The 19,118-nt window shown below is 57.1% G+C and overlaps 2 protein-coding genes and 1 long non-coding RNA gene across 7 annotated transcripts; 1 reads left to right on the top strand and 2 right to left on the bottom strand.

Annotated features, from left to right (window-relative positions):
- Positions 1-21: 21 nt before the first annotated feature.
- On the bottom strand, positions 22-11,549 carry Il27ra (interleukin 27 receptor subunit alpha). Of its 5 annotated transcripts, none has more exons than XM_063228507.1 (14): positions 11,530-11,549; positions 10,739-10,856; positions 7,765-7,922; positions 7,525-7,682; positions 5,898-6,057; positions 5,747-5,820; positions 4,388-4,571; positions 4,127-4,309; positions 2,924-3,025; positions 2,695-2,853; positions 1,707-1,832; positions 1,174-1,267; positions 976-1,069; positions 22-752 (listed from the first exon to the last, which is right to left on the bottom strand). In XM_063228507.1, exons 3-14 carry the CDS (start codon positions 7,868-7,870, stop codon positions 558-560), a joined length of 1,635 nt encoding a protein of 544 aa, XP_063084577.1. In that variant the 5' UTR covers positions 7,871-7,922; positions 10,739-10,856; positions 11,530-11,549; the 3' UTR covers positions 22-557. The 5 variants fall into 5 exon arrangements, 3 of the variants coding, with proteins under 3 accessions (XP_063084577.1, XP_013006367.1, XP_013006368.1); XM_013150913.3 differs by lacking the exon at positions 11,530-11,549 and adding an exon at positions 11,305-11,463; XM_013150914.3 differs by lacking the exons at positions 2,924-3,025; positions 11,530-11,549 and adding an exon at positions 11,305-11,464.
- Positions 5,704-6,869, top strand: LOC134471022 (uncharacterized). The gene is made up of 2 exons (XR_010040347.1): positions 5,704-5,828; positions 6,710-6,869. It is a non-coding gene; the product is annotated as an uncharacterized LOC134471022 (long non-coding RNA).
- Rln3 (relaxin 3) lies at positions 11,534-14,438 on the bottom strand. The gene is made up of 2 exons (XM_003468144.3): positions 13,757-14,438; positions 11,534-12,193 (listed from the first exon to the last, which is right to left on the bottom strand). The coding sequence occupies exons 1-2, from the start codon at positions 13,947-13,949 to the stop codon at positions 11,964-11,966; spliced, it is 423 nt and encodes a 140-aa protein (XP_003468192.1). The 5' UTR covers positions 13,950-14,438; the 3' UTR covers positions 11,534-11,963.
- Between the last annotated feature and the right edge of the window lie 4,680 nt (positions 14,439-19,118).

The raw sequence follows: 19,118 nt of genomic DNA, 5'->3' as shown, positions 1-19,118 counted from the left end.
AAAAAACCAGCAGGAGCATAGTTTGGTCACTGACAAAATCTGTGGTAACACGGAGACAGGGCTGTGGTGGCGCTGACTGATGTGGCCACTCGGGGTCCAGGCTCTGGCATAGTTACTTAGGGTCCAGTCCCTTTGCATTGCCTGCCCCCCGCGGGTACAGAGCAGGCTCACAAGCAGGTTTCCGCTCACAGGAGGAGTGTGGCAGGGTCTCCACCCAGCGTCTCGGGGCCACCCGCTCCTGACACTGGCCCAGGTCACCTGTGTCCACATTCCATCTCAAGAAAGACTCAGTCCATGGCTGATCCAGCTGCAGGGTGGCAGGGGACTGCACCCAGACGCGTTCTGGGTTCTGTTCCAGCAGGACAGATTTTGGAGGCCCCCCTCGCCCCTTGAATTCCACTCGGAGGCTGGCCTGGCTCTGCCCTTCCTGACCCGGTGTCCTCAGGCAGGGCTGCAGCCTCTCTGGGTCTGTGTCTGTCTGTCTGTCAGGCTGGCCGCCCCGGGGAGGCCACGGCCTGTGTGAGTACCCTCAACCCATGTTCTGGCCTGGGCAGGGCTCAGGCCAGCACGCGGGAACCGGACAGCCCCAGAAGGCCCAGCTCCTCTGGTGTGGGCATGAAGTGCTTCTCATACCCGGAGTGCAGCGGGACGGAGGCCGGGGGCGGCTCTTGAGGTGGCTGAGGCTCCATCTCTTCCACCTCCAGGATGGGTGTGTCCCCGAGGGGCTGGGGCTGGGGGTGGGGCTGGGGCACCTGCAGAGATGAGGCTGGGCTCTTCTCTCTTCCCTACCCCCCAGCATCCGGCTTCCCCTCATCCCCCACAGAGCTCCCACAGGCACCCAAGGGTGCTCTACTATGAAGCTACACCCTCAGCTCTTGCTAGGGGTTCATTTTGGGACTGGGCCTAGTACTCGAGACCTTCCTGCCCTAGCCTCCAAAGCAGCTGAGTTCAGAGGCAGCCGGCCTGTGCGCTCACCTCCATGTGCAGGCAGCTGGAATGGCTGTTGGCCGGATCAGGAACCTTTTCCAGCACCCACCGCGGTAGCACCTTGTGCTTTAGGTGGAGGCACCTGGCGGACAGGCGCAATCAGGGCAGGGAGCTTGGGTGCGGGCACCAGCCCCCTTCCGCCCCCTGCAAAGTCCAGCTGAGGCCCTCGGCTGCTCCTCGCCTCACCTCCCAGAGGTGGCCAGGCCTAGGCAGCAGCACAACAGGAGCAGTGGCCACATGCACAGGACTCCGGTCAGCACTTGCCAGTTCCCAGCATTCCCTGTGGGGAGGGGCGGGGCGAAGGCTGGGAGGCTAGTCGGTGGGCGGGGCTTGGGTGAGGGAGTGGGCGGGTTGGGACTGGAGAGGGGGCAGGGCTTGAACATAGGGCAGTGCTGATTGGTCAAAATGAGGGGCAGAGCAACACCGTGGGAAACACAGGGCCAGTATCAAGAAGTGGGGCGTGCAGGCCAGAGGCCGAGGCAGGACGATGGCCAGGAGTTCGAGGCCAGCCTGGGCTCCACAGTGAGTCCGAGACCAGCAAGAAATACAGTGAGGTCCAGGGATTCAGCTCAGTGACCTGGATACAAGCCCCAGAACCCCCCTCCTACAGGCACTGATCAACTCCTGGAGTCATAAGGTTATCCCTGTCCCGAAGCCCAGGTGCCCGCTCCAGACACCTCTGCCCCACGTGGAGCAGGCCATCCTACCTCAGGTCTTACCCGGCAGGTAGAACTGGAGGCTGGGGCCAGGTGGGCCCTGTCCCGCCATGGTGGCCGCTGTCACCCATAGCTTGCAGGGCCCCGGGGGCAGGCCGGGCAGAGTGACCATCCGGGTGCTGCTGCTCACTGCGGAACACAACAAGCATTGGGGGAGGAAGTGTTCCCTACCAGAGGAACTTTGCACAGATAGGTTTCACCCGCCTGAAGCGCTGGTCCCCAGCCACCCACGAGGGACTCTCCAGGTCTTTGTTCAAATGCTACCTCCGAAGCGAGGCCCTCTAATGACCACAGCACGGCTTCACTGTCTACTCTGCCCAGATCACCTCCTGCCACACCTCTTAGATACTGTTTGGTTTGTGGGTCCCCTTCAGGGTGGGGGTGTGGCTCACATGTGGGAGACCCTGGGTCTCATCCCCCACACTACACACACACCAAATCATAGTAAGAATAAAGAGGACAAGAAAGAAAAAATTATCTAGAGTCTAGTGGCAGACACCTGAGAGCCCAGCACTCTGGGAGGCTGAGGCAGGAGGGTCACAGGCGTGAGCCTATTCTGGACCCTGAGTGAGAATTTGCCTCACTGCTGGGGCGGGAAAGGGGGCTGAGAATATTTTGTCCAGGGCAAAGGCTCTTCCAGCCTCCGTGCTGCACACTCAACGTGAATAAAAATGAAAATCACATTGTCCGCACTGAGGGAACTTCACTGTCATCTTTGTGGCTTGGCTTCACTCTCGCCTGAGCTGCCTGGGTACTAAAATCGCTGTCTCTGGAGCCTGACAGCCGTTTCCATCTTGTTGGTGGAATGAAAGGTGACAGCTGCCTCTCAGCATCGATGTCATAGATCGGGGCCTTGGTTTTAATGGGGCCCAGCAAGGCCATCACAGTGATGGCCAGAGAGTCCCCCAGGGGACAGATACCCGCCTGTGTCCCCAGGGCGAGGTGGAGGGGCTGGCCTGGTCTTGGGGGCTGAGAAGGGGTGGGGCCTCACCATTTGCACAGACCGGGGGTCTGGGGCCACTCCGAGTGCACCAGGTGTAGTGGGTGAGGTGGCCACGTAGCTGCTGTCTTGTGACCTCTCCCCAGGCCACTGCGGGGGTCCCTCGGGGCTTATCTGGGAGCCGCCAAACCACCGGGCCTTCCACAGGAGCTGGAGGGAGGCAGTCAGGTCAGATCTGCCCATTCCCAGCCCCTCCTGCCCACTCTGGCCTGGCTCTCACCTAACTCCTCCCCGAAGCCCCAGATCAAGGGAGCAGGCGCCAGGCCCTCAGGAAAGACCGCCGTCACCGTGATGCCGTAGGGGACCCCTGGTGTGAAGTTGCCTGGGTGGTGGAGAAAGGTCACTGAGGGTCACCTCGCCCTCCCTGCTCATTTCCCAAGGGACATCACTGTTCTCAGGGCCTCTGGACACCTGGGTAGAAAGACTGGGTGACCCCAGGAGACACAGCAGGGCAGAAGTGAGATGGCACAAGAAAGGCAGCCTTGTGCCAGGCATCGTGGCTCCCGCCTGTAATCTCAGCACTTGGGAAGCTGAGGCAGGAGGATCGTTGTGAGTTTGAGACCAGTCTGGGCTACAAAGTGAGCTCAAGGCCAGCCTGGACTGCACATTGAGACCCTGTCTCAAAAAAAAAAAAAAAAAAAAAAAGAAAAAAGACAAAAAAAAAAAAGAAAGGCAGCCGGCCAGGCGTGGTGGTGCGCACCCATCTTTCCAGCACTCAGGAGGCTGACGCAGGATTGCTGTGAGTTTGAGGCCAGCCTGTGCTACAAAATGAGACCCTGTCTCAAAACACCCCAGAAAAGAAAAGAGAAAAAGAGACAAAAAGAAAAGACAAAAGGAGAGGGAGGCAACCAGGAACCGGTGTTCAGAAACAAGTCCGAGGTCTGGCTTGGGGTGGGAAGATGACTTGCCTGGGCTCACCTTTAATTCTAGCTCTCTGGGAGGCTGAGGCAGGAGAAGCCCAAATTCCAGCCCAACTTGGACATTTTAGAGACTTAGTGAGATTTTTCTTTTAATTTCTTTTTTATCTTTCTGAGACTGGGTCTCGATATGCACCTTGAGCTCACTTTGTAGCCCAGGCTGGTCTCGAACAACTATCCTCCTGCCTCAGCCTCCTGAGTGCTGGGAATGACAAGTGTGCGCCACCATGCCCTGTCATTTATTTATTTATTTATTTATTTATTTATTTATTTATGAGACCTGGAATAGAACTCGGTCAAAATTTTTAAAATAGGGCTGGTGATGTAGCTCAGTGCAAAGGTCCTGGGGTTACCACAGAAGGAAAAAGAAAGAAAAGGAGGGAGGGGGTCCGTCCGAGGCTCAGTACTGCTGGAACCCACCAGGGGTGGCAGAGAGGCACCCAGACGCAAAGGGGCACAGGACCAGGGGACCTGGTCACAGGGCAGCACCCCAGTGTGGGCCTCACCTGACAGCGGTGCACTGCAGGTCTCTGGGGGCAGCCGGGTCCAGCTGATGTCCTCAGGGGCCCCTCCATCGGCGGTCCAGGCCACCACATACTCCCAAGGCTCCTGGGCCCCACGTTGCCAGCTCAGCAGCAGCCTGGGGCTCCTGGGGACGCTGTGGACCTCCACGGCCTGCGGTTCGGAGTCTGCAGCTCGGGGTTCCGGCCACCTGCCCTGAGCCCCTCCCCGCACCCTGCCCCAGCAGAGCAGACCCTGTCTCTTACCCAAGCAGACCAGGGAGAGGTTGGTGGCAGGCACCCAGGGGACGCCACCTTCAGCAGACACCCTGGCCTGCCTGGCCCAGGGGGGCACCAGGCAAGAACAGCAGGGCACCCGCTCCTGCACCAGTGTCTTCTCTCCGGCCCCGAACCACACCTGGTAGCTCACCTGCACCCTGGGGCCTGGGGCCTGGGGAAGAGAAGGGGGTTCATGTCCTGCATTCACCAGGGGCCTGTGGTGGGCTGGGGTAAGGGGAGGGGCGCCTGCCTATCATTCCAGAACTCGGGGAGGCTGAGGCAGGAGGACTGCAAGCAACTTAGTGACCCACCAAGACCCTGTCTCAAAAGGCAAAAGCAAAAGGGGCTGGGGCTGGGGCTCAGGGCAAAGGCCTGGGTTCCATCCTCAATATGGGGGGACCCACTATGAGTCTCATCAAGGTCACCCAATATACCGGTCAGAGAAGCAGTCCGGAAACTGAGTCTTCAAGGAGTTTACTGCATGGGTGGGATTTGGATAAGGTTCCTGGGCCAGGACTCAATAAGGTAAGGGTGACACTCTTTCAGGGTACAAAATTTAAGGGTGATGAATACCCAAATCCCAATAACCCTGTGGTCCCATCTACTTGGGAGGCTGAGGTCAAGAGGATTCCTTGAACCCAGGAGTCGAAGACCACCCTGGGCCCAGACCCCACTGCAAAAAATCAAAATCAAAATACCCAGTAACCAAGAGTAAATAACGCTGAAATGCAAACATTTTTTGGTTCTTTTGATCTTTTATAGAAATCAAACTGGCCTTGAACTCTCTAACTGGTTGGTCTCTAACTCACGGAGATCCTCCTGCCTCAGCCTCCGGGAGTGCAAGGATTATAAACCAGTGCCACCACGCCCGTGAGATCCAGGGCTTACCGATACCTGACGTGACATAATAGATCCTCGATGGATATGAGTTAATGGGACTACCTCAGCTTTTTTGCTTTTTCCTCCCATGCTGGGGTTGGAACCTGAGACCTCACCCATGCTGAGCAAGCGCTCCACCACTGAGCTACATCCTGGGGTCACTAAACTGCCCAGATTCAAACTTGAGATCCTCCTGCCTCAGCCTCCCGAATAGCTGGGATTACAGCCGTGAGCCAGTCGGCACACCTGTCCCTTTTCAGCCACCTCGCGCACCTTCCCGCTGCAGGCCTCTGAGCTCCAGTCTCACTTGCAGATTCTGACCTGCTTGTCCCCCCTTGTCCTGGTCTGGGGCTCCCAGAAGGTCCCTTCCCAGTTCCTGCGCGCAATCCCTGCACCCGCCTGCTGGGGACAGCAGAAACTGCATCCCGTTGAGGGCGCCGCAGGAACGCACCCCGGCCGGCGGCTCACCTTCCACACCAGCCAGGCGGCTCGGCTGCCTGGGGCCCCGCACGGGTTCCCTGCGATCCACACGTCCTGAGGGGCTGGAAGGGTGAGGGTGCGAGCCCATGAGCGACCGGGCGGCCGGGAGAGGCGGGGCCGGGGCGAGCCGGGGCCTCACCAGCCGGCGGCGTCTGGAAGGAGAGCTCGGGGCTCCACGCGCCCCACAGGTCTCCCTCGGGGTCCGCCGTGCAGCGGCCCCGCACGCTGTAGGCCGAGGCGAGCTCCAGCTCCTGCAGCTCCAGCGGGCTCAGCGGCGAGGTCTGCACTTCCGGCTCCAGCTGGGAGGGGGAACAGAGAGCTGGGCCCCGGGGGTTTGAGGGGTGACCAGCTGGCCTGGTGGGCCCGGGATTGGAAGGACACACAACCCTGGGGCTTTTGGTGGCAAAGTCCGGACGGGCACGGTGGAGCACAGCTGTGATCACATCTACTCGGGAGGCTGAGGCAGGAGGATCCTAAATTGCAGCCCAGGCTGGGCAATTTAGCAAAACGCTGTCTAAATTTAAAAAACTGAAAAGAGCTGAGGTGCCACCAGTGGCAGAGCGCTTGCGGAGCGTGTGACTAAGTCGCCGGTGCACAGCAACCCCTCAGATGGTACAGCTGCAGACACAAAGTAGTGGTTAAGTGTGGCAGGGGGCGGTGGTTTCTTGCCGAACGCCGCAGAGTAGGATCTGCAGCCTGAGTCTCATGTCTGAGGAGGGAACGTCCTCCGCAGGGCACCAGCAGTCAAACTGACCACAATTTTGCTTTTTTTCCCCCCTGGGGTTGGGGTGGCGGTTGGAAGTGCTGAGAATGGAAGCCCGAGCCTGCTGCATGTTGGGTAAACGCTCTCCACAACTCTGCTCTTTATTGCGGCGTTTTGCGTCAAAATCTGTGTCTGTGTAGCAGACACAGACAATACCTAATATCTTTTCTTCGCGTCTTTCTCGCAAGGAGACTCCTGGAGTACCAGCTGGGAATATGGCTGTCAAGAATAAAGACTACATTTCCCAGGCTCCTTTGCAGTCCGATGAGGCCATGTGACTATGTTCTCAGCCAACCACGTATCACCAAAAATAAAATTGGCAACTTCCTGGTTGAGTATTAAAGTGTATGCGTGGGTCGCCCAATCTTTCTGGGATCCTCTTGCTGGGGATGTGGGGGGCTCGTCTTCCACTTTCTTCTGCGTGACCTTGGGAAAGTTTTATAACTTCTCATAGATTCAACTTCCTCGACTATAAAATGGATGTCTGGTTTTTCCTTGGAGACCGCGTTGCATAGGCTGGCCTTGAATTCTGAAGTTGAAGTGACCTGCCTGCCTCAGCTTCCCGAGTAGCTGGGACTGCAGTTGCTGTGCCCACCTTAGCTGCTTTAAAGTATCGTATTTTCTCTTCCAGAAGCATTGGGTGTCCTGGAGATGTACTCTGAAGTGTTTGCTCTAGTTGTTGTTATTTTAAAGTTAACTTCTGATACTTATACCCTTTTTTTTTTCTGAGACATGATCTCGCTGGCCTTGGTCATTCTGCAGGTCATTCTGGCCTTGGGCTCACTTTGTAGCCCACGCTGGCCTCAAATTGCAACAATTTGGGCTGGGGACTTAGCTCAGTGGCATAAGCACCTGCTTTGCAAGTGCATAACTGTGAGTTCGATTCCCAGCACCAAACAAAAAAAAATTGCAAGGATCCTCCTGCCTCAGCCTCCCTGAGTGCTGGGATAGAGAGCTTGTAGCTGGGGCCTGCTCCGTGGGCACCCGGGCTGTGGACACTCACCGGGAGCCAGCCTGGCTCTGTGGACCTCTGGTAGTAGAACTGACAGGTCAGGGCTTTGAGGGGTGGCCATCTGGGTGGCTGCCAATGCACGGTGGCCTCCAGGGGGGCGTCCTCTGAGAAGTCCACGGTGGGGAACAGCCATGGGGCGTCGGGCTTCACTGGAAGTGGAGGGTGGTGTGCAATGAGGAGGGGTCCTGTGACCCCGTGACCCCACGGGGAGCCCCCATCACCGACACCTACCTTGTGTCTCCAGGTCCACGAAGATTGGCACCCAGAGGGGGCGGTGCCCTTGTGTCCCCCAGACCAGCAGCTGGTCCCCCAAAGTGAGCGCCTTTCGGGAAACCATCTCCCAGCTCCGCCCTGCGGGCACCTGTACCCTCTGGGTCCTGTTGAAGTGGCTATAGGCCATGTGGGGATGAGAGAAGTGGTGACACCCAGGAACTGCCCCGGGGCCGAGACCTGCCCAGACCTCCCTGAAGAGGCCACTGCTCCTCTCTCTGTGCCTCAGCTTCCACCCACCCTGATGATGCCTGCTGGGAAGGGTGGTTGGGAGGGGATTTGAGGACCCAGAGGACACTCAAGACACTCAAGAGGATGCCAGCCTGTCCCGAGGTGTGAGCACCCCACTCTACGCCTCTGCCTAGGGTGTGAGATGTGACAGGGCCAGGCATGCGGCAGAAACCAGAGTGCGGATTTGCAGTTTTGGAGCCAAGCACATACACAGCAGTCATCCCAGCATGCTGGGAGGCTGAGGCAGGAGGATCACAGGGCTTTGAGGTCCACCTGCGCTGCAAAGTGAGTTCAAGGCCATTGTGAATACATAGGGAGACCCTGTCTCAGAAAACAACAAAAAATTTATGTCTTTCTGGGTGAAATATTGCAAACATAATAAAGTATTTTTTTGAATTATGGGAGCTGAGGTGTAGCTCAGCAATAGAGCGTTTGCCCAGCATGTGTGAGCCCTGAGTTCCGTCCCTAGCACTGAAAAGAAAGTTTAAAGTTTTTATTTCTTTTGGGCCAGTGATTCAGGACAACCATTGTGATTTTTGACTTACAGTACTGTGTTCAGTAAGTTAAGGGAGATATTCAACATTTATCATGAGTGGTTTCCTTTTTTGCAGTCCCAGAACCCAGAACTGAGCTCCATGCCCAGCCTTTCTTAGCTTTCATTCTGAGGCAGGGTCTTGCTAGATTGCTGAGGCCAGGCTTGAACTCACGACCTTCCTGCCTCAGCCTCCCAGGGGGCTGGAATGACAGGCGTGTGCCAGGGCACCCAGCTCCCCCGGGCTGTTATGTGAACATTGCTCATTACAGCTTTCTCTTTACAGAATGCACATTCAGGTCCCTGAAACTGTCGGTCAGCCAGTCTGTGCCGCAGCAGCCCCAGTTCTAGAAGCCGAGGACAGCTGGGCATGGTGGCTCATGCCTGTAATCCCAGCACTCGGGAGGCTGAGGTAGGAGGATCATTGTGAGTTTGAGACCAGCCTGGGCTACAAAGTGAGCTCAAGGCCAGCCTGGACTGCATGGGGAGACCCCATCTCAAAAAAAAGAAAAAATAGAAGCGGAGGACAGAAGTGTGACAGCCAAGGCCCAGCCTGCTGTGGGCAGTGACATCACTTCTCACACAGGAAGGGGGACGAGAAGCACGGTGAGATCTAACGGATGCCATGTCGGGGGTTACACTCGATGGCAAGAACACCCCAGCCAGGGGCAGGCAGGAGGCTGAGGAAGGAAGGTTGCAAGGTCAAGCCGGGCCGTGCGTGCAACTTAGTAACTTCATGAGAGCCTGTCTCAAAGTAAGAAATAAAAAAAGGGTCGGGGATGGAACCCTCTGTGAAGGCCCTACGTTCAATCCTCAAAACTGTAAAATAAAAAAGGCTCATAGGCCAGGCGTGGTGGCACACCCCTGTAATCCTAGCACTCGGGAGGCTGAGACAGGAGGATTGCTACAAGTTCAAGTTGAGCCTGGGCTACAAAGTAAGCTCAAGGCCAGCCTGAACTGCATACTGAGACCCTGTCTCAAAAAGGAAAAATAAAGACCCAAAACAAGGGCTTAATCAAGGAAACAAACAAAAAATTGAAGATAAAAAAACAAAGACCAAGTAAGCATTTGTGCGGCAGTGCAGAAATTGGGACCCTCCTGCAGTGCAGTGGGGATGTGGGATGGTGCCAGGGCTGTGACAGTTAAACATAAAATTCCGCTATAACCAGCAGCAGCTTTCCTGGGCAAGCACCCCCAAAATGCCTGGAAACAAATCAGTGCGGCCGTATGTGCTTCTATTCACAGCCACTCAGGAGGCTGAGGCCGGAGGATCATTTGAGCCCACAGGCTCAAGGTCAGCCTGAGCCACATAACAAAACTATCTCAAAGCCAGCTCGAAGCCACATGAGGTGGCACACAGCTATAATCCCAGCACAGGGGAGGCTGAGGCTGGAGGATCATGAGTTCTAGGCCAGCCTGGATTACATTGGGAGACCCTGCCTCAAAAAATCAATAAATAGGGCTGGGGATTTAGCTCAGCGGCATAAGCACCTGCCTGCCAAGCACAAGGTCGTGAGTTCAATCCCCAGTACCTCAAAAAAAAAAAAAAAAATTAATAAATAAGAAAGGCTGAACATGACAATTTTATGTTACCTATATTTTAACATCATTTAAAAAGAAAGAAGAAAAGCCAAGCACACTGGCATATACCTGTAATCCCAGCAATTCTGGGAGGCTGAAACAGGAGGGCAAATTAGCAAGACTGGGGGTGAAGTTTGGGGTACGATCTCACCTTGCCAGGCCTGTGCTGGGCTCGCTCTCCAGTACCGGAAGGAAGGGGGAAGGGGAGGGGAAACGGGATCTCAGGACCCCGGTTCCCACCCCCCACCCCCGCCCCTTGTCTCCCACCCTCTGTGCTGTCCCCACTTCGGGCCCAGGCGAGGTCCCCAGTTCCCCATGAGATTCGCCGTCAGGGCCACAGCGCTGTCCCCCTGCTTCGGGTCCTCTCTGGGCGCTGCAGTCCCGGCCCATCTGTTCCTGTGCTCTGGGTCACTCAGCCGGGAGACCCCAGCTGCGCCGCACCTGCACCCCGCGCGGGGCCAGGTCAAGAGATGCAGCGGCCAGCTGGGGCTGCACAGCACGGCGAGGCTGGAGAGCTGGGGGGCGGGGAGGGGAGCCCACAGTAGCCACCTGCGCTGCCTCAGTTTCCCCGAACATCACCGGGATACGCACTACTTCTGGCTTTGGAGGTGCAGCACGATAGGGTCTCCGGGGTCCCCAGAAGGTTCCCAGGTGCAGTTCAGGTTTCCCTCGGGTCCCACTCGGAAGCACCGCAGCGGCCCGGCACCGCCTGAGGAGAAGGGGGAGTCAGTCCCCGCGCCGCCATCCCCCCAGGACTTGGGCTCGCTGAGCCCTTTTTGCTATTTGGGGTGCCCGGCCCCGCTTCGTAGAACTTCGTGCAAACTCTGGGCGCAGAGGCTCTGGTGGAGCATGCAGGAAGGGGGCACGGGCACTCTGCCCTGCTCCGGGCGGATGCGTCCCCCTTGCCCCGCTCCAAGCCACATCCTGTTGTCGTCCAAGGGCCCCCACCCCACCTCGCGACACCCCGGCGTTCCTCCCCACACCACCCCACGACCCCCCGGCGCCCCCATCCCAATCCCCCACCCCACGACACCTCGGCGCCCCCCATCCCAAGCCCCCACCCCACGACACCTCGGCGCCCCCCATCCCAAGCCCCTACCCCGCGATACCTCGGCGTCCGTCCCCCCACCGCACCCCTTCATCCCGCACCCACTCACCCTGGGCCCGGATCCCGGGGAGCAGCGCCGCCACCAGCGCCAGCAGCCTGAGTGGGGCTGCCTGCGCACCCCGCATGGCTCCCGGGTGCTGCGCCAGGGCGAGGACAGGAAGCCGGGCCATCCTCGCCCCCGCGCGCGCGTCCCCAGCGGAAAGTCCCGGAGCTCGAGGGGTGGGGGCGACGCTGGCTCCCCAAACCTGTCCCGCCCCCCCAGTGACACACTCACCCGCTTAGTCTTTGCAACTTTTATTACCATCGGGGCTGGGGAGCTCCCTGCGCCCCAGCGCCCCCTCCCGGCCCGCGAAGCCAGGGACTCGGGGACCCCAACCCCGGCAGGATGACCCTGGGCAGCCTGGGCCCGGCGCCGGAGAGCTAGCAGGGGGCCGGCACCAGGGCTGGGCGTAGGGACTCCTCGGTGAGGCCACTCGGGGTTCAGCGGGGCCGAGGGGTTGCAGGGGACCGTGAGGCGAACAGCACCGGGGACAGCCGGTGGACAGCGCAGGGTCCCTGCTGGCTCAGGTCACATTGGGAGGGTCTGGGCTCAGGGCTGGTTCCAGGTGACCTGGCCGCAGCCTGCGGGTCCTGCAGAGCCACAAATGTGGGGCTGAGGGTGCAGGGCTGGGACATGGGCACTGGGGGCCCTCGCTGCTCGGTGCCGGCCTAGCAGAGGCTGCTGAGGTCGCCTTTGTTGCACCCCCACCTGCAACAGGCGCTGGACAGCCCGGCCAGGACGTCCCGGTTGTGGCGTGGAGCCCCGGGGGGGCCCTCCCAGCCGGGCTGGCCGCTGTAAAAGGCCTGCGGGGACCGGGCCGGGGCTGGCCACTCGTTGAAGCCCACGGCGTCCTCGGGTCCTCCCAGAGCCAGGCCGTCCGCGTCCTGGAAGGCATCAGCTGCAAAAGGGGAGAGCAGGGCTGGAGCCGGCGGCCGGGCTGACCACTGGCCAGTGCCCTAACCCTAAGGTCACCAGACTCCGCCTGGTCCTGGGCTCACACCCTGGCTCCACCACCACGGTTTTCGCTTCTGCCACCAGTTTTGACAGGCAGGTGACTTTCCTGTCATTTGCTTTCCCCACTCTTTTTTTATTCCTGGGGGACCCTACAGTTGGAAGCATGTACTTGGGTACTGGCCTCTCTGTAATTGTGAGCAGACTTGAGCCTCGGTTTTCTTCTGAGTGGGGACAGCAGTGACCCCCATTGTCTTGAATTCTGGAAGAGCCGAATGCCAACCAGAACACCTCTAGCGAGCTCTGGGATGCAGGAGCAAAGCACGAAGTGGATCAGTCGATCATGGACCCTGCTCTGAGCTCTGATTGGGTGCCAGGCACCGTAAGCGGGTTTCCGGGGGTTGATGCCTGAATCCCCAGCCGTGACAGCCCCATCAGGTGGGAGCTGTTGCTGTCACCCCTACTTTCCAGCAAGCCCTAAGGAAGGACTCTAGAGAGAGAGCTACAAGGGCCTCTGCCAGCAAATCCCAGGGCGGCGGCCTCCTCCTCCTCCTCCTCCTCCTCCTCCTCCTCCTCCTCCTCCTCCTCCTTCTTCTTCTTCTTCTTCTTCTTCTTCTCTTCTTCTTTTTCCCTGAAACAGGGTCTCTGCCAGGTGTAGTGCTGTACTCCTATACTCCCAGCACTCAGAAGGCTGAGGCAGGAGGGTCTCTGTGAGCTCAAGGCCAGCCTGAACTGCAGAGACCTGTCTCTCAAGGACAAAAAAACACAAACAAAAAAAAAAAACAGTAACAACAAAAGAGCCTCATTCTGAAAATTGGGACTGGTTTGAACTGTAACCTGGCCTGGCCTGGAATTCTCCCAGATCTTCCTGCTTTAGCCTCTCTGGTCCTGGGGTTCCAGGGGAGCTGCAGGGCTCCTACATGTACTCAGGGCCTGCATACTCAGGCTCTGTGCTTGGGTCCCTCCCACCACCCCTGTGTCTATTCATTTGTCCACCCACCCACCCGCCCATCCATAGGTCCATCTGTCCACCCACGTGCCCATCTGTCTATCCATCCACCTGCCTGTCCATCTTTCCATCCGTTCACCTGCTTGTCCATCCGCCCACCCGCCTGTCCACAGGCCCACCTGTCCACCCTCCCATCCATCTGTCCATCCATCCACCTGCCTGTCCATCTGTCCATCCATCCACCCGCCCGTTCGTAGGTCAATCCGTCCACCCACCTGTCCATCTGTCCATCCATCCACCTGCCCATCAATCTGTCCATTTGTCCACCTGCCCATCCATCTGTCCATCCGTCTACACACCTGTCCATCTGTCAACCCGCCTGTTCATAGGTCCATCTGTCCACCCGTCCATCCTCCGGTCCATCTGTCCATCTGTCCACCCGCCCATCCTGGCCCCCCATCCCTCTGCCAGGCCTGCGCCCCCCACCTGCTCCTGCCTCCCGGGTCCCAGCCCCGCGAGGTCACAGCCAGGTCCCCTCCCAGCTCCGTCCTGCCCGCTCACCCACGGCCCCGGGTTCCGGGGCATCCAGGCGCTTCCACCGCGAGCCCCCGCAGGTGAAGATCACGGCACGGATGAACTCGCGGCCGCACAGCCGCACCCCGAAGGGCGCCGCCCGGGCCTGGGCCCCGGGGAACCGCGTCCACGCGGGCAGCAACAGCAGCAGCAGCAGCAGCAGCGGGGCGCGCGGGGCCATCGCGCGGGGACGGGGCCGGGGCCTGGGCGAGCACAGCGCCTCTGCAGGGCCGGCCTCGCATTTATGCGCCCGGGAGCGGGCGCCTCCTTATCTCCACGCGCCAGCGCGACCTTTCTGGCTCCGCGCGATAACCTTTGCCGCGCCAGGTGTCCTGCGTAGCTGCTGTCACCCGGGCCCAGACATGGGAAATGCGCAGGGACTGCACTCGGCCGGGGCCCGCAGCACCCGGACACCCCCAGCCCGCTACCCGGACAGGGCAAGCGCTGGCCAGGCACAGGGGAGGCCGGGGGGTCTGTCCATCCATCTACCCGTGGCAGTGGCCAGCGTCTGGCACTGAGCTGCTGGGACAGGAAAGCCAAGGCAGGAAGGTGTCGAGTGGGAGGCCAGGTTGGACAATCCGGGCCATAAAAGACAAATTTTAAAAGGCCTGGGGTGCGGTCCAGGGATAGAGCGCCTGCCTAGCCCTGGGTGCCACCCCCAGCACACAAAAATGATCAATAATAAAGATAGGAGCCAGGCACCATGGAGGACACCTGTGAGCCCAGCATTCGGGAGGCTGAGGCAGGAGGATCGCTGTGAGTTCAAGACCAGCCTGGGCTACAAAGTGAGCTCAAGGCCAGCCTGAGCTGCATGGGGAGACCCTGTCTCAAACACATACCCACACACATACACACGCACATGCATGATAGCTCCCAGACAGACTGTGGCACCAGGCAGCACAGCACGATTTCATGTCTATGTGTGTCCCTAATCCTTCCCACAACCCATGCCAGTGTTCCCGAATTCAAGCCTTAGAATGGTCCAGAGGGAAGGCAGGTCACTGCGTCCCACCCGTGTCCAGATGTCCAGTGGAAAATACACAAAGCTTAAATTTTCCATCTGGTTTTGTTTTTCAAGGCAGGATCTCACCAGGCTGGTCTCAAACTCCCAGGGATCCTCCTGCCTCAGCCTCCCGAGTGCTGGGATGACAGGCGTGCACCACCGAGCTCGACTTATTAAATTTGATTTTGCTACAGGGTCTGAGCTACCCTGAAACTTATGACCTTGGGCAGAGCCAGGTGCCCTGATATACGGACATCTTATGGACAGATGGACGGACTGATCACCACCACGGCCACTAAAAAGTGTTCATTTTATGTGATATAAATCCCACTTTAGGAGAGCCGAGGCTGAGCAGCCCAGCCCAGGCCCTGCCCTGAGCTCGAGCTCCTCCTCTCTGCCTCCCTGTCTATCCCCGTCACAGCGAGGGTGGCAGCGCCCAGCAGGCTGTGCCCTCCCGGGCTCAGGCTCCCTGGGGAGGCTCTGCTGCCCTCTGCCCTTCCCTCCCCGCGCTCTTGGCTCCCAGCGGAAGTCGGGCCGACCCTGCCATTTCCAAAGGGCCGGTGAGTAATGTGCCCTCCCTGGCCTCCTCACGGTGACTCCCCCGCTGTGCCCTTCTGCCCTTTTCTCTGTGTCCCCGACGCTGGCTCAGGACGTAAGGGAGAAATGCAGATGCTTATTATGCCTGGCTCGTCTGGGCCCAGAGCCTGAAGTCTGTCTTTCTCCCTGCGAGGGATGGAATCCAGGTGCGTGGCACTGCCTGGGATCCCAGCACTTGGGAGGCTGAGGCAGAAGGGTCATGAGTTTGAGCCCAGCCTGCCAGTTTAGCTACACAGTGAGACTTCAAAATTTTAAAAAGAATTAATTTTGGAAAGGGCTGAAAATTCTGCTCGGTGCCAAGGTCCCAGGTTCACATCCCAGCACTGCAAAACATCCCACCTGGGATCCCAGCATGGGGGAGACTGAGGCAGGACTGCTTCTGACTGCAAGTTCGAGGCCAGCCTGAACAGCAGTAGAGACCCAGTCTCAAAAAACAGCAGCAAAAAGGCTGGTGGGGCTGGGTTTACTAGGGTAGGTTATTGGGGGTTCTGTTCTGTTTTTGTTTTGTTTGTTTGAGACAAGGCCTCCCTAGGCTGGGTTACAGGCACAGGCCACCCATGCCAGACTTTTTCATCCATTTACCCCTCATCTTTCCTTAGCCCAGCACCACAGGGAAGTGCAAATATCACTTCACACACACCTCTTCCAGTGGGTCAGAGCTGTTCCCTTTTTTTTTTTTTTTGTCTTTTTCGTTTTTATCGGTACCAGGGATCGAACTCACGACTGCCTGCTTGCAAGGCAGGTGCTTATGCCGCTGAGCTAAATCCCCAGCCCCAGAGCTGTTCCCTTACCACCCTACTAATGGCGTAGGTGTCCAGCTTCAGGTGTCTGCTGGCAGCAGAGGTGAAAATGGGCTTTAAGGGAAGGAAGGATTTACGTTCCTGAGCTGCACACTGGATGTGCAGGGCTCTGCGTGTCAGAGCTGCTGGGAGTCTGCTCTTTGAGGCAGCTTGGTCACTGGTGGTCAGCTTGACACGAGCTGAGCTGGACCAGCGCAGTGCTGAGTGTGGACGGTCAGCTGAGGATGGTCGCCAGCATAAAAGGAGACCTTGAGAGGAAGAGGAGCCTGGTGGGTTCACCTCAGTGGTGTTGTTTGGAGCCACCGCTTACCCTGGAGGAGCTCGTCACTCTGGCTTCCCTGATATGAACTTGGCTGTTTTCAGTGTCAGAGGAGCTCAGAACCTCACTGTCACTGAGGATAGCTGTGGCACTTTTCTGGGAGCCCTGGTCCTTATTTTGAGTGTAGCTTCCTGGCTCCAGGGCAGATCCTCAGCCTGCTGGCACAGCTCCTTCATCCTGCTGGTACAAACTTTGCAGCTTCCACTGCTGACCTCTGGGCCTTCCCAGTGCAGATCTGTGAAACACCTGCATGGGACATTGTCCTGGGCATAGGCTCCAGCTGGACTTGTGCAAGACCCTGCCATGGGATCCAGGCCCTCTGCTGGCCTCTCTAGGTCATTAGTGTGTGGACAGATTTCCTGTACCTTCTTTGTATGTGACTCCTTGGGTGACCATTGTAAATAACACTATAAATTCTGTGTCCTGTATGTAACTGTTCTCCTCAAAGCCCCGGCTGCAGCACCCTTCGCTTCCCCGGTGTTCCCCTTGGTCAGTGTTTTTTGGTTTTCTTCATCAACTGTATTATTGATTGCTCAGAGCTCTTTACGTAGGAAGGACTTTTGCCATCTGATTATGAAATGTGTTAGAATTACCTCTTCCCAATTGGCCATCTCTCCCAATTTCTCTGACAATGACCCTGTCTCTTGTTGAGGGCCAGAGCATGTCTCAGGATTATCCACACCCAGTTGCACATCCAGGTTTCCTGGTCTCACGAATTTCTGTCAGTGTTCGTTTCCGGTAACAGTGGCCAGTGGGATCAAGATGACAGAAACTTTTTTTTTTATCTTTTTCATCAGTACCAGGGATCAAACTCACGACCGCCTGCTTGCAAAGGCAGGTGCTTATGCCGCTGAGCTAAATCCCCAGCCCCAACAGAAACATTTTTTTATCTGGGCTTCCAATTTGGGAGTCACCCGCCCCGTGGAGCTATTAGTCATGAGGGGTCCAGTTTTCACTTGTTTGTTTTGGAGACAAGGTCTCACGAGGTAGCCCAGGCTGGTCTGGAACTGGAGATGATCCCTCATCTTTGGGGGGCTGGCCAGGGCCGGCATTTCCAGGGAGATGGGGCTCCAACCAGAGAGTGGCACCTGGGGCACTGGAAAGTCCCCGGAGGAGGGCTGGTCTGCTGGAGGGGCCTCCCCTTCTGCCAGTCTCCACTTACCCATTTGGCAAGTGAGAGGTCTTCCGTGGGGGGGCTGCTGGCCTGCTGTAGCATCTTCTGGTTCCTGGACCCCTCAGCTCACACCTTCAGCCTCTGCATGGGCCCTGCCCTTCCCTCCACTCTGGTAAAACATTCCCCATCTCCAGCCTGCATGGACCAATTGATTTCTTCTTGCAACACAGGGGATTGAATCCAGGTGCACCCCATCCCTGAGCTACACCCTTTTTGATTTTGAGACAGAGTCACACTAAATCACCTAGGCTGGAGATCCTCCTGTCTCAGCCTCCTGAGGAGCTGATATTAGAGGCCTGTACCACTGTGCCTAACAGGATTTCTATTACTGATTAGTGTCACCGTTTGCTGACTGTATTTCTCTTACTGAGTTGCAAAGGGAAATGACTTGTCTATTTTTCTCACTGTCCAATCCCGGATCTTGCACCAAGGAAGGGTAATGTTGGCTGATGTAGAAGATACAAGCTCACATTGCTGAGGCCACTTTCTTGAGGTCACATAGCAGAGCTGGAATTAGAGCTTAAACTGAGAGGTCTTTTATTTTGTTTTGTTTTGTTTTGCGATGTGGTTTCTTGCTGGGTAGCCCAGGCTGGCTTTGAATTTACTATGATCCTCTGGCCTCAGCCTCCTGAGTGTTGGGATTATAGGAATCTGAAATTTTTAAATGATACTAAAAACACATAACAATCAACACATGGTGTAGTTCAGTGGTAGAACAAATGTGTGTCCCTTGTTTAATCTCTAGCAATGACAAAAAGATATAAAATATATATTTATCATTTTATTTTTGGTGAGGGATTGATTTCATCACCTGGCGATGCTTCCCAAGTGCCCTCTGTTATTTTTTGAGACAGTGTCTCATGCTAGTTCAGGCTAGCCTTGAATCACTATGTAGCCCAGGCTGGCCTCGGGATCCCCCTGCCTCAGCCTTCTGAGTGCTGGCATGATAGGTGTGTGCCCGGACACCTGGCTTCTTTAACGTTTTATTTTGAGCCACAGTCTCCCCAGGTTGTCCAAGCTGGTCTCAAACCTCTGATCTTTTTTCCTCAGCCTTCCAAGTAGCTGAGACTACCAGGTTTGCAGGACCACATCTGGCCTAAAATTATATTATTTTTAAAAATAAACTTCAGCCGGGTGTGGTGGAAGGCACCTGTAATCCTCGAAGTCAGGAGGCTGAGGCAGGAGGATCGCTGTGAGTTCGACACTGGCCTGGGCTACAGAGTGAGCTCAAGGCCAGCCTGAATTGCATAGTGAGTCCCTGAGTAAAAATAGAGATGTATTTGTAAAGGTGTACGATGCCAAGTTATAAAATATACACATGTAGTAAAAGATTTACTGCGGAGGAGCCAATTAACATTCATCAGCTTGTGGTTACTCATCTTCTCTCCCTGTTGTTCGAGCAGCTCCAATCTATTCATTTAGTAAAATCCTGCACACACACCACAAATTAACTTCTT

This window comes from Cavia porcellus, unplaced genomic scaffold (genome assembly GCF_034190915.1).
Source record: "Cavia porcellus strain 051 isolate PalLab524CR breed Dunkin Hartley unplaced genomic scaffold, mCavPor4.1 scaffold_17, whole genome shotgun sequence".
In the NCBI taxonomy this organism is placed as follows: Eukaryota; Metazoa; Chordata; class Mammalia; order Rodentia; family Caviidae; genus Cavia; species Cavia porcellus.
The sequence above is the reverse complement of the archived record's forward strand: the minus strand, read 5'-3'. Positions and strand labels throughout refer to the sequence as shown.